At 36.9% G+C, this 15,272-nt stretch overlaps 1 protein-coding gene across 1 annotated transcript in view; it reads right to left on the reverse strand.

Moving 5' to 3' along the window:
* Positions 1 to 2,877: 2,877 nt before the first annotated feature.
* Positions 2,878 to 15,272, reverse strand: part of LOC134654578 (uncharacterized) — a 34,807-nt gene continuing 22,412 nt past the window's right edge. The window contains exons 2-3 of the mRNA XM_063510046.1: positions 10,565 to 10,700; positions 2,878 to 3,377 (exon numbers count right to left, since the gene is read on the reverse strand). Of these exons, the coding sequence (XP_063366116.1) occupies positions 2,881 to 3,377; positions 10,565 to 10,697 (630 nt within the window). The 5' untranslated portion in view covers positions 10,698 to 10,700 and the 3' untranslated portion in view covers positions 2,878 to 2,880. The remainder of the gene's footprint in view (positions 3,378 to 10,564; positions 10,701 to 15,272) is intronic.

Below are 15,272 nucleotides of genomic sequence, written 5' to 3' on the forward strand. Positions count from 1 at the left end.
TGCAATATAGACTGCTGAAGCATTAAATATTTTTATTACCTGTATTAACTTAGTATTCTTCCGGGTTTTAAAAAGATTCTTGATAGCTATGCAATACAGATGAAAAACTTCGGTATGCTCAAAAATTATGCAGAATAGACTTCAGTTTTCAGTATCCAATTAGTAGAAGTGGCCGGGTGGTCTAGTGGTCAGAGCCCGTACCATGAGTCACTGACAGTGTCAAAACTGACATTTACGCTATCGAGAACGTAATTTACTTTCTATACATCTCGTTTGCACTAATATGCGAGTACGAGCGAGATGTATAGAAAGTAAATTACGTTCTCGACGGCGTTTATGTCAGTGCCAAACCGATGGTAGCCGTACAGGACGTTAGCCGCGTAAGCTGAAGACGCGGGTTCGATTCCCGCCTCGGCCACCGATGGACTTGGTCACTTTTTCTTTAGTGTATGATATGTATTTCAGTTTATAGATTTCAGTATTTTAAGAGAAAATGTACTTAAATCAAAAGTAAAGATAAATTTTAAAACACAAATAAATCCCAAGCCATTATGATAACTTAACCATTCAGAGCATCCAGCCAAACATTTCATTGACATTATTTCGTTGGAGAGTTATTAATTTGTCCCGGTGACAGATCGCTTGGGCCGAGGCCAAGGGGACAATTCTGGCAGAATATATACTTACTATAGTGGATGCCAGTAGTCCATCTTCAAACGAAATAAAATACGCGCTCGCAAAAAACAAGTATCGAGTGACGATAAAATCTTCAAAGTCAGGGTCTGTCCATATAATACCCCAGACCGGTGGCCCTAGCATGGTCGCATTTTTCTCACCTCTCACCATGCCCGTCACGTTCTAACAAGTATGTAAGTGCGAAAGTGATAGGCATAGCTACAGGCAATTAAAATGGAATCATGCTACTACCGCTGGGTGTAAATAAAAGCTTGATTCTTGCTGGACCCACGTAGACAAGTTCAAATCCTTTACTTGTTTAAACTGTATGACGAAGCTCTTAGGCCGCGGACTGGATGCATGCGACCGACAAACCAAGGCCGTTCATACATTTGGCCGTGCGCAATGTACATGTATTGTCTCCGTGATTGTTACGCCATTTAGGGTTCTAGCTAAATTGGACATTCCATTGCGTAAGTATGGAACAACCAATTTAGCTAGGACCCTAGATGGCGTAACTATCCCATGCGGTGACCGTATGAATGGGCTTGATTTGCCGCTCGCCACGCCGCCGGTGCGATCATCATTACAAGTTTTGTCCACAGGGAAGACGCATCTTAATATCCTTGATTAGGAAGAACAAACCATATATTGTACCAGGTCAAAGATGTTTTCTTTGTGTGTTCTGGTTTCTCAAACTAAATTTTCGTAGTAAGTAGGTACTTATTGACTGTGCCGAGAACAGCCTATTGTCGAAGTGATCGCTGACAGTTTACTGTAATTGTCCTTATACTCGTTTCCGGTCAAAGGCTGTATGGCAAGTGTTTCTATTGTTGCACGCACCGTTTCGGTTTTGGAGTTGGCACAGACTCTGATGTAGGATCTGCAGTGTTTATGAATTTATTACGAACGTTGTTGCCGAAATAAATGATGTTTTTTAAATCCTAGCCATATTTTACAAGATATTTTACGAGAGGCACATATCTTAGATCATTATTTTCGAGAAGAAATATCTTAGATTATTCTTTTCCAAAGATACTCAATGAACGGCTTAGCTAAAACGATACAATTCATAAAAATATTATTATAGGAATGTGAGTGAGGTTGACTGCGGCACTTTCCAATTCAAATCTGACTGACGGTTCCACTCAGGATGCCATCTCACTTCGGGCTGTCCCCAGAATCAACCAGGAACCAATCGATTAAAGCAGCTGTTCGGGTCATTCAAATAAAAGTCACTGTATCGCAGTCAAACACACTCAAGCATAGACTATTTCAATAGTTGATATTAAAATAAATGTCTTTATCTGCTTCTCTATTGCTCTTAAGTATTCGAACGATAGAAATGCAGATAAGTAAATAAATTTCGCTTTTCGCGCTTTTGTTTTAGCGATTCTGCCTTTGTACCTATATCAGCTAATTCTTGTGGAGATAATAAAAGATTTTATAGCAAACTCTAAATGAGAACTATCTCATCATTACAGTTCTTAATGGCCGAACAATTCATATAATCATTATATCTTAATAATCTTAAGGAACGACTTACAAATAGATTTGCAAGACGTCCGTCCAATTTTATCTTAATAATTAGAATTTCTTCGATAGAAATTTTTCATTTAGTTTTTCGATATTAAATACCGTTTTTCAGGGATCTCTTATATTTCTACTGCGTTGAAATTAAAATCGTGTTTCTTTAGTAGCCTCCGAAAGATTTTATTTCTAGAACATCTTTTAACAAAGGGTATTTTTTTCTGTTTCGATCTAATGTCTGGGAATTTCAACAAAGTTGACTTTCATTAAAGAAAAAATCAGGTTTAACATTTTCTAACCAAAATTTATTTCTTCAATTAAACTTCTTTAAAAATTAAAATAGTAAGTAATTAAACTCTTTTTATGGTTTACAAGTATATATGTAGTTAGATACAAGTACCAATATGTGTAGTTCCGTGTAAAAGGGAACTTTGGTTTGACGCAAACGTTTGATGCGTTCGTTATGCCCGTCGTAGTTATTTCTCTACAAAATTTGCAACCCCAACAAGTCTAAAAATATGGCAAATTTATTAATAATGCTTTAATAATAATTAAACAAAAAATATTTTGATTAAACCACTGATATTACCGTAAACTTTATTTTTTACACACCGATGGACCTTTATGAAAATGACTGTATTATACCTAAGCTAAATCTTATACAAATTAAAATTTTTAATCATAATGTAACGATTCAAACTTCACGTTCACATCTTGCGTGTTGACTCTTCTTACGCCTCTTATATTTAACCTATTTGTAAGCACTTCTTCTTCAGCTTCGTTTATAATTTTAAAAATGTCTCTTTTCACTCTTATTTGTACTTCTGGTGGAAAAGTATTTACGGTTTCTCCTAAATTCGCAAAAAAATTGACTAAAGTATTATTTTCAGTAGTTTCTGCGTTATTTCTCTCAAACTCTGGTACTGCATTTTCTGTGACTTCTACAAATTTGTCTAAATTCGTTGATGAAGCACTTTCAGAGTCTTCATCTACTGGTTCTGTGGGATCCGTTCTTTCTTTGTTATCTATTATAGAGTCTATGAACGCGAATATTTTTTCGTGCTTTATAGGTTTTATTTTTTTGAAACCTTGTGCTTTTTTCGTTTGGCGTAGTTTTCGCGCTTTTCTGTAGTTGTCTCTTAGTCGTTTCCATCTATCTCTGCACTCTTGAGCTAAAAATAATAATATATGTGGTTATAATTAGATGTATGATTTAATATGTATTTATTAAATACTTACTTAAGGTGACGGTAGAGGTGGGTAAATTTTCAGATTCTGTCAATTTACCCCATTTCACACACAAGCGCACTTCACGCACACTACCTCACTTTACTGGGACAGGTCATTGACCCATCAAGTTTTTTTAAGATAGCGTTTTGAGTTTAGTGTTAACCACTGACCTCTTTTGAGGAACAGAAACTGTAAAAACGTTCCATTGAAAGAAGAAAGAGAAACATTAATACATTAAATCTTGCTCTCCTTGTCTGTTCATGTCACACGTGACGTATTTAAATTCTAATTTAATTCATTTGATTGTTAACTATTTTCTGCATATTATGGCTTTGTCGAGATACGCGTTTTGTAAAGTTAAACCGAATAAACCCAGATGTCATTAAGTCAGATGTAAAATGTTATTTACTACTCTATACGGTTATTCATAAGGCGAAAAATCAATTCAATTAAAAATTTAAATAAATAAAGTTTCGGCAGGGTGGAAATTTAATTAAGGCCGACAAAATAAAATTTAATAATATATGTCGGCTGATGTACCCCTAAGATCTTTACAGATTTACTTGTACGAGTATCGTATATTCGCTATTTATTTTGCTATTAAATTTATAAAATTAAAATAAATAATTAAATATTATACTGGCATTCCACCGCTATTATTTCAGTGCTGAACTGATTATCTTCGATCGTAGCCTTGATGATGTAGTTGTACTTACACTTACGGCGGTAGGAGCGGCAATGAACCCCGCGCAGCGTAGAACGAGAGGTGCGTTGGGATAAGTGCATATACATATAATTCTTCGTGCGTCTGTCTGTCTGTCCATCCGTCTGTCACAGTCTATTTTCTCCGAAACTACTGGACCAATTCAGTTGAAATTTGGCACACATATGTAAATTTGGCACACAAATGTAAATTTGTGACCCAAAGATGGACGTGTAACGTAAATAAAATGTATTTTAGAGAATTTGAAATACGGTAGCCATTTTGGGGGGGGGGGGGGGGGGTAAATGAAAAAATTAAAAAATATGTTTTTTAAACTATATAGTGTTACATATCAAATAAAAGAGCTCATTGTAAGAATCTCAAAGATATATTTTTTTTATAATTTTAGGATTAATAGTTCAGCAGTTATTCATGAAAATAGGCAAAAAATTATCATTCTCCGCCCACTTTCTCCGAAACAACTGGATCTAAAATTTTGAAAAAAATACACAAAGTAGTTCTTTACCTATATATGTCAGGAAAATCTATAAGAAATGTGCAGTCAAGCGTGAGACGGACTTAATATACGGAACCCTTAGAATGCGAGTCCGACTCGCACTTGTTTTTGTTTAGCTCTTATTAGGTTTAAGGAGTTTTATGAGTGAAAAAAGAAGTTTTTTGTTTTATGTGCCCGCGTTATTGCCGATCGATTGTGTTTTAAACGATAATTAGACAAAAAAACTTGTTTTTCACGCAACGAATATAGATCCCCATGACACATCTTCCAAGTCGCCTTTGGATAGGCTTAATTTTAAAAATAATTGAAATAATGTTCTATATCATTCATACTTGCAAAAAAAGACTAAAAATAATTTACGTGACCAATGCTTATTATTAGTAAATATCTTACAATTTAATATCTGATATATCACACGATACAAAAAAAATGGCCGCAAAGTTAAAAGTTTATTTATTTACGTTACTAGTCCATCTTTGGATCACCGACTCTTTGTCATATGTGAAAAATGTGTACCAAATTTCAATTGAATTAGTCTATTAGGGGCAGACACACGAGTGATCTTAAAAGGGATTTTTTTCTTGAATGATTTATATGTACTTACCCCAACGCACCTCACGTTCCACGCGGCGCAGCGTAATCAGTAAGTACCTAATAATTAGTGTCCGACCGAAACACAAATTTCTGTATATATAAATATTGTTGTCCTACTTGCTCCCCAACTTTTGGTCTTTGTCACATAGTTTAGTTTCATAATACGAAGTACTATTTCGTATGTTTCGGCCAGGCCGAAAGATTCGGCCGTTTTTTACCGAAACCGAAACTACGGCCGAAACATGATTTTATGGCCGAAACTGGCCGAAACCGAAACCGAAACCGAATCTTCGGTCGGACACTACGAATAATCACAATGGTCTTAAGTACCACAGACCCTACTGTCGCTTAAGTCCTTTATGACAATCTCTGCCTATTAGAACTTATAAAAAAAGAAGATACCGAGTAATTATATCCAACTACCGAACCTGCTTACAAATTTTCTCGAGATATTTGGGAAATGTGATATGCAAAGGAGAACATTCGAACAAACGAAAGTATTTTTGCCCAAGCTGAAACGGAGACCTTCGCCTACGCTCGGTCAGTGATGGTTTAGGTACAGTCAGCTGCAGGTCACCCGCACTTTCCACCATAGTAGACTGGTTTACGGCAAATAACTTACTTTTGAATGCCAAGAAAACCAAGTGCATCAAATTTACGCTGCCGAACGTCAAGCAGGTAAACAACAGCAATATTAAAATAAAAGGTAATACGCTGGAATTCGAAGATCGAACGGTTTTCCTTGGAGTCACTTTAGACGCAAAACTGCAGTGGCATGCACATATAGCCACTCTAGCCGGCAAACTTAGTTCTGCTGCCTATGCAGTGAGGCGAATCAGACAGCTGACAAACGTAGAGACGGCCAGGCTGGTATACTTTAGCTACTTCCACAGTGTTATGTCGTATGGAATCCTGTTGTGGGGAAAAGCGGCAGACATTCAGACAATATTTGTGCTGCAAAAACGAGCTGTACGTTCTATCTATGGACTGGGCGCTCGAGCATCCCTGAGAGAGAAATTCAAAGAAGTGAACATTCTTACCCTTGCATCTCAATACATACTTGAGAATATTATGTATGTTCGGAAAAACGTCCACGAATTTAAGCTTAACAGTGATATCCATAACTATAACACTAGAAACAAACATAAACTTTCTGTGCCCGCCCACCGCCTCCGTAAGGTTAGTACGTCTTTCGTCGGGAACTGTACACGTTTTTATAACAAAGTTCCCACTGATATAGCGAATTTACCACTTAACAAATTTAAGTCACACATTAAGCGCTCCTTGTTGAGTAAGGCGTACTACACTGTAAATGATTTTATAGATGATAGAGATGCCTTTAAGCCGGCAGCTTGATTTCGATAGTATAATAAGAGTTAATATGTATTGTTTTTCTTTTCTTTTTTTTTTTCTTTTCATTGTGAATTAATCATGCTAGTCTCCAGTAGAATTGACACATGAGACCATCATGTTCTCGATTAATTAGGTATATTGTTTATATTGCTTAATTTAATTTTAGTTTTTGACACTTGGAGACCTTATACATCTCTAAGTTTTAATTTTATTTTTAATTTGTTTGTACATATTTATATTTTTAATGATTCTGACACCTGAGAGACCTATACATCTCTTAGTCAATATAGGGCATTTTGCTTAGTAATTATGTGAAGATATACCGTTTTTCATGTAACATACAAGAACAAAATGTTGTGTCTCACAGCTATACGTTATTACAATTTAAATATTAATATGGCCCGGCAGCTTGAATATGTCATGCTCGCTTAAAAGTCTTTGCTTACGGTGGCGTTGTTGATCGGGTCGCCACTTTCCCGAATGAAGGTTGAGAGAGGCGATGGCTGAGATACGCGTCATACTCGTGAACGGGTGCTGTTTGTGGAGACTGGTCTATTTAAGCTAACACGAGCTATTATATTTAGTAACTTTATTTTTGAGTATAATTACATGGACACACCTCATTCGGTTCTCGTATGCTATTTTATTTTTACTATCATTTTCTTTAATTTAATGAATGTTTTAATTAGGTATACAGGATTTTGACTCTTGGAGACCCTATACATCTCTAAGGATAATTTGATTAACTACTATATATTTTAATCTTTTAGTTATGATGACACTTAGAGACATTTACATCTCTAAATAATTTTAGATTATAGTTTTTGTATCTTTGTGTTTTTTTTTTTCAATACTATTGTTATTGCGTTTTCTGTAATTCGACATTTAGAGGCTTTATACATCTCTATGTTAGTTTGATTTGATATTTACGGCTTAGTTGTATTTTATAATTATTGATGTGTTTTTTTTTTTGCTGTATGTAAATTCCATATTGACGTGTAAAAGTGCCCTTGTGGCCTATTTAAAAAAAAAAAAAAAAAAAAAAAAAAAAAAAAAAAAAAAAAAAAAAAACCCCTGCATAGAAGATTGTATGCAGGGGTGGTACCTTTTCTCTGCAGCTGACTGTACACCTATAAAAAATTGTTGTACCTGCTGCAATTTTATACCGGTACCGTACTTTATATTTCAACAGGTATAGTACCTTCAAAACGAAGCGGTATTGATAAATAATAACGGTACCGTACCGCCTATAAATAATAATAATAATTCAGCCTATATACAGGGTGGTCCAAACCTTGACGTCCAAAAATTTTTTTTAGATTCCTCACGTCGTGGGCTATCAGAATATACCCCATGTATGTTAGCCGATTTTTCGTAGTTATCGAGTTATGATTTTTTTTTACTTTTAACTTTTCATATGAAATTCCGGGGTTCCCATACAGAGTGGCTAAAAAATAACTGCATTTCCGTTGCCAGGGAGGTTTTGGGATTATACTGAGCAACTTTTACAATGGGGCCAACCCCGAAACCGCGAAAAAAAATTACCCTTCCATAGAAAATGGACTAGCCAAAATGTATAAAAAGCCAATTTTTTTTTCGCGATTTCGGGGTTGGTCCCATAATAAAAGTTGCTCAACACCTTGTTGCACAATCCCAACACCTCCCTGGCAACGGAATGCAGTTATTTTTCAGCCACTCTGTATGGGAACCCCGGAATTTCATAGGAATAAGAATAAGAATAGAATAAGAATAAGAATTGTTTATTGCCACATACATGAACATAAAATAGAGTTAGAATTACTTACATAATAAAATAAAACAGTTGTTATCATATACAAAACAAAAGTGAGAAGATCTTTGTATTAGGCAAAGGGTTCCAGTCTCAGCGTGTGCCGGGCCTAGGTGCCCGGCGCTGGTTTTCAGACCGGTCCCAGACTAAGGACGGTCGGAGAATATTACCTACATAGGAAAAGTTAAAAGCTTAAAAAATCATAACTTGAAAAGTACGAAAAATCGGCTAACATACATATGGGGTACATTATGATAGCCCACGATTTTTGGACGTCACGGTTTGGACCACCCTGTATAGACAATAATCTCAACGCTAGCCCAATGCGGATTGGGGATTTCACACACAGCTTTGAATTTCTTCGCAAATGTATGCACTACGAGTATGCAGGTTTCCTAACGATGTTTCCTCCTTCACCGAAAAGCTAGTGGTAAATATCTTATAATATTTCGTACATAAGTTCCGAAAAACTCATTGGTACGAGCCAGGATACCAATGAGTTTTTCCTTACCGCTTATACCGTAAAGAAATAATGCAGTCTCTGCTTTGCACGATTATTGTGTGGACATAATTCTTATAATCACCGAAACATACATACCTCTACGCACAGAATGTCATTGAAATAAAACATTGTTTTTTATAGTAAATTAATATAACATTCGATTTATACACATAACAATAAGCAGGCCAGGCCGCAGCGATATTGGCCTGTAAGCTTCATCTCGGTCTCCAAATCCGCAAAACTCGCTGGTACTAAATGCTGGTCTTGCCGTTATTAATTATCTTGATTCTTGAAGATTATCAGAACAGCACGTTACGTAATCGCATACATAGACGGAACGAACGTCAACAAAGTAGGTGTAGACACTGCAAGTCTTTAGGTATTAAACGAATTACGCTTCGTATTAATAGATGAGTAATATTTAAATGAACATATAATATTCTCTAACATAAATACAAGATTACAATTAATTGACATCAAAAGTCATTGACGTACAGAAGTCATATACATTTTTATAATGACGCAAAATTGATACCAGCATAATGAAAATCAATCCCAATCAGTAAAACGAGTCTTTAAACTTTTTTCATTTTAAGCGGGTTTTGAAGGAACAAGTTACTTAAATTCGATTGTAATCGTATTGTTTTAGGATAATTTACTGCTGTTTTCGACCGTTACGACCCGTAAATAACAACAACTCACATTTAAAATTTGACTGGAGCTCGACGTGATTATATTTATTTACCCTATTTTATGAAATACAATTTATCTACTGGTATACATTTTCGTATGCGTATATGATGAAATGTCTTTATTAATGTCAAAAACGAGCTATGACGACGTACACGTCTGCTTCGATGCAAGGCCAACGGCCATCTGACTCGAAGAAGAGTTTTGAGTGATGTCGTCAATGTATGGAAATTATACGAAAGTTTACATTTGGGATTGAATTTCTGTGTTGTATTTGTGAGTAAAAATATAAGTAGATAATAATCTGGTAGTTTAGTTATCTAGCCTTCAAAATCCCACAACAACTCAATTACTGTCAAAGACAAAACTGTAATGCGTCTTGCTCAAACGGAACTCCATATTTTGATTTTTGGACACTTTTAGTGTCGATTTGTAGAGAATTACAGGAAATAAAAAAAAATATGGCGTGAAGAGCCGGTACACGGCTTCTTCGTGAACAGATTTACGTATAATTTAATGCAGTTATTAATCATTCATTGAACAAATTGATTGCACAAAGTGAGGTCTAAATCGAAAACGTCATATACCGTCCCCTTAAAAGCCAACCCGCCGAGCCCCCCCCCCCCCGAGTTGAGTCTTCCGAGTCGTCGGCGTATAGCCAGCGGTATAAAAAATGGCGTCGCTGCGCAGTTGCGCCAACGTTGCGTTGAGCAGAAGTCATATATTTGAATAGACGCCGACGCTCGAGAGACGCTAGTGTGGGGTGGCCCTAAGGCGTGTAAGAGCCACTCCAAACTAGCGTTTCCCTAGCGTCGGCGTATAATCAACACTATAGCTAGTGTGGGGTGATGGTTCTTAATTGTGATTGTGAACTAAGAAGGATCTCATGAAAGGATTCACCAAGGTCGAGCAAGTCAAGTCTAAATCACGCGACAGGGTGAATTTCCAGTTTCAACTTATTTTACAAAATTATTTTTTTACCTGTTTGATTAGTTATCTTAGCAATCTCCTGCCAAGCCGCCTCCCTCCTATGCTGGTCTTCATACTGCTTGTGTTCCGAGTCATACAGCTCGCCGTGTTCCTTCACCAGGTTTATAAGCAATTCTTCATCCATTGTCTATAAATATAAATTCTTAATGAGGATAAACGCGAAAGGCTCAATTAAGATGGCGCTGCAATCGTTAAAAAATATTAATCCCCAAAATTTGCTTATCAACTTTTTCTTGACACTCATTGCCATGGTAACGGTTGCGTGGGTCACTTTTAAAACCCTGGTTTTATGGTACAGTCAGCAGCAGAAGTTGCTAAGCGGGCGAGGTGTTCACAGTGATCTTGACGCGACTTTATTGTTTAGAGAATAAGAGCGTGTCAAGGTAATTTTGAACACCTCGCCCACTTCGCGCCTTCTGCTGCTGACTGTAGGTATTTAAAATAACTAAACATATGTTTTATATCATTTATAAGCCCTTTCCTGTGTCAGCTACTTAGCATAATAGTAGAACATAGTGTACCTAACAAGTCTTCTAATACTTTCTATAACAAACTATGCTACTTTTGAGGCTGTCGGAACAGAATAACAACAAATAAAGTAGATCCACCCTTAAACTTTATCAATGTAGCAAATTTGTATTTATCATATTTTTCGAATTAATCTTATAACAATAATTAACAAAACCGTCAGCCGCCAATCAATGGAGTTGGCAACTGTCAAACGTTTGCATAGTTGGCGCTTGGCGCCATCATAGCTTGTCCCTATCTCTAGTTGTGTTTGAGGTTTGGCTTAAAGGGCAGGACTGGCATCCAGGCCATAAAATTCCAAAAAAATAAAACAAGAATTTGACGGAATTCTAGGGATTGACCGAGCAAGCTACCTACAATGGCGCCATCTGGAAAATATTTCGACCACTCAACCCTATTACTCATTTCAAATTGCTATATTGCTTTAATTTTTGCTTATTGCTTTCTTTCTTTGCTTTTATTAGGGAGTTTTGCTTTAGGTAGGTAAGCAAAAAAATCGACACAGTTATCGCGATCTAAAGTAGAATCAAAACAATGCAAACGGCTTCAACCAATGTTGTTACTGGAAATTGAATGTTATTCATCATAAATAAAGTTTAGAACGGTCCGGCACGGCACGGACGTTGTGTGGCCGGGATCACGTGACGAATTTATCACCACGCGCATTTAAATATTAAAACTAACAACAACTTGCAGTGAAATAAAAGGCTTTTAAATCGACGACGTAAAAATAACAGATTAAAAAACAATTGGTAATCAAATCGCCACATTTTCTTTTAAAAAACTGCATGTTTTTGACAGAAACACGGTATTTACCTGCAGGATAATCCTAGAGCTGAGCGTTTTTTTCCGTAAGTGTTTTTAAAAACACTTTCTTGTGCTGTAACGAAATAACAGTTTGTGGTAGGAACGACAAACTGTTTTTATAAAAACGATGACAAAGAGGCGGCGGCATACGATAACATAGTCGCTCATAACCACGCATAACGGACGCAACTATCGCAAAGCAAAATGCAGCTCTAAAACTGTTTTATTCGTTTTCCGATGAGCAGGGACAGTTATAGGTTATCGGCTAACGAAAGAGCGAGATAGAGATAAAAACGAAACGAAACGTATTGAGCTTTGTCAGGTAGACGCTAATCGCGCTTTTTAGCAGGCATTATATTCAAAAACTTCAATGTTCGTTAGATAAATAAGTGCTCTATTTTCTAAGCATTAGGGTTTAAATTAAGGAATCTTTTAATGCGTAAAATTTAAACAAGTAGCGAAATTGGCGCCAGTTGGACTACTTTAAAAATAATTCACGACGCTTAACAAACACTCGCTAGCATCACGAATTTAGGGGCCATTTTATGTGTGACCTATCGATTTATCTTTATAAAGTACTGAAGTTAGGGGTCAAGTTATATCAGACATTTGTGAGACGATGCAAATTAGGTTTTTTTGAAATGTGAATTGCAGATCGTTTTAGTTTTGGTTTCGCGACTTGGCGGGAATTCGTGACAATAACAAACTAATGTGATTGTATTTGTCGAGTGTCGAGTTAAGTTGATTGTATAATTTTGTTTTAAAAACTAGTACGTACTAGTGTCCGACCGAAGGTTCGGTTTCGGTTTCGGTTTCGGCCAGTTTCGGCCAAAAAATCATGTTTCGGCTGTAGTTTCGGTTTCGGCCAAAAAACGGCCGAACCTTTCGGCCGGGCCGAAACTTACGAAATGGTACTTCGGACAAAGACCAAAAGTTGGGGAATAAGTAGGACAATAATATTAATACCTACATATACTGATTCATGTATATTAGGTACAGACATTAATTGGTTTATTATAAAACACAATTCCACTAATGAGGGCGCCACTGGACGGTTGACGCAGTCTTAAGAGGCTGTCAATACCTATAAGTGAATGAGATAGCACTGTTGCATGTTACTGGGCCCTGGACAAGATAATAATAAGAAAACTAGCCTCACTTTTTACCTCAATTTACCATTGGTTTATATTCCACATGTCCTCTACTTCAGCTTAGCCTTTGGCCTCGCTGCGCCATGCTCGGCCTGCGGTCTCGCTTTTGAATACAATGGACATTGGTTGGAGTCTGTGCTCAACTACTTATCCTGAAGCCTTAAGTACGGCTTTGACTTCGCATGAAAGTTCGCCTCAATGGGGCACTTCGGACTTTTCGGCCCAGGTGAAGATTGGTACCCGGCCTTGCGATATTGTTAACAAAAAATTTCGCGCTCGCTACGCTCGCGTTATTGGTTAACCCTGTGTCTACATGTTAGCTTGACTGGTGAATGAATAGAGTTAGACCAAGAAAATTCTGCAATGATTTTGATAGCATACGCAGTGCAACTAGTGCAAATGTTATTTATACATCATAATTTCATAGAAGTTTTGACGTTTAAAATAACACTTGCACTGCGTGTGTTATCAACTTATCAAAATCGTTGCAGAATTATCTTGGTCTAACTCTAGTAATTTTCATAAAAAACTGCTTAAGTAACATCAATTTCAAGGACATTGGGTGTTGACAGCCACATAATATGTGTGTAAAAGCGGTTTTATGACATTTTTTCAACGATTTTAACAAGTCTACAAAAGTTTCGGTTTCGGTTTCGGTTTCGGCCGAAACTAGAGCCAAAGCCGAACATTCGGTTTCGGTTTCGGTTTCGGCAAAAAAACATGTTTCGGTCGGACACTAGTACGTACGTTTCTAAATTCAATGCGATTTCGTTTCGTTTCGTTCGACACACACTGGGAATCCAGTTATTTTAGAAACTGTTTCTGAAAACAGTTACGTGATTTAAAGAAACGGTTACGTTTCGTTTCACGGAAAACTCGAAACGACCCAGCTCTAGATAATCCCCACTGTTCGTCACCGCGGCCGGACGCGCACTAACGGATCGAAGTGGAGCGGGGCTCGGCGGGTCGGAGCGGAACGCGCCTGTCTTACCAACGCCCACTGCGAATCCGACTTTACTACAAACTAATAAAGTCTCATTCAGAACGTGCACTGTACGTAAAACACTCGAGCGTTGCCAACATACCACGTTGCCGCTAGTTTATTGTGACCGTGTGTTAATCGAAAAAGGACGTTAAGAGTTTAAGATTTAGGTGTATTTTTAATTGCTACAGATTTGTTGGTGATAATGAAATTAAGTTCATACTCGTCTGGCGATTCAGTGTTGAGGCATACCAAGGCATACGGAGGCAGCTGCCAGGACGTACGAGATACGAGTACCTACATACAAATTAGAGATGCCCCGAATAGTGGTTTTGTCCGAATAGGTACCGAATATTCGGCATGAGATGCGAACATTGTGAGTCACAATTATTATGAAAACTGTTCGCCAACAAAGCACAACGTTTGCTAAGATAGGTATATTTTTTGTAAAACAGAACTAATGAATGTAGTTAGAGTCAATCAAATCAGACCCATGATAAAAATACAATACCTATTTCATAATCAACAAATGCTTAAAAAAGGGTCTTCCTATTTAACAACTTCCTATTTAGTAATACATTTTAAATATTAAATATACCTAATTTTTGGTATTTTTATTGTGTATTTTTTCTTTTTAGGTAGGGGCAACCGATATTCTTTATTCGGCCGAATAGTAGGCAACATTAGGCCGAATACCGAATTATCGGCAAAGTGGCGGAATAGGCCGAATAGTTGCCGAATATTCGTGACATCTCTAATACAAATTATATTAATTAATAGTACCTATATATTATTAGTAGGTACTTATTGGCAGTTATTAGCGAGTGCGTAAGTTAATTTCCACGATGGTTACTAGCGTATTCTGTTGCCAAATGAATTAATATATCAATTACATATTACTTAACATTTAAAATTTCATCCACCTTCCTCATTGTAAATCCGATTTAATATTTTTTAAATCATTAACATTCCATTTTCGTGTATCGCCCCGTCCGCGTCCCCGCAATCCACACTGTAAAAGTCACTTTATTTACGTACGTTGAAAGTTCATTCTCCAGTAACGCCCATCCTTGAGACAAGGTCTACCGCGAACACTAAAGTTCGCAAATTGCGAGCATCTTTCTCTGTCACTATAATTACGCTTATTGGAGTAATAGAGAAAGATGCTTGCAACTTGCGAACTGCGGTGTTCGCGGTAAACCCTCGAAGTAAACAAACATAAGTCTTATTG

The sequence above is a fragment of the Cydia amplana genome, chromosome 15 (assembly GCF_948474715.1).
Source record: "Cydia amplana chromosome 15, ilCydAmpl1.1, whole genome shotgun sequence".
NCBI lineage: Eukaryota > Metazoa > Arthropoda > Insecta > Lepidoptera > Tortricidae > Cydia > Cydia amplana.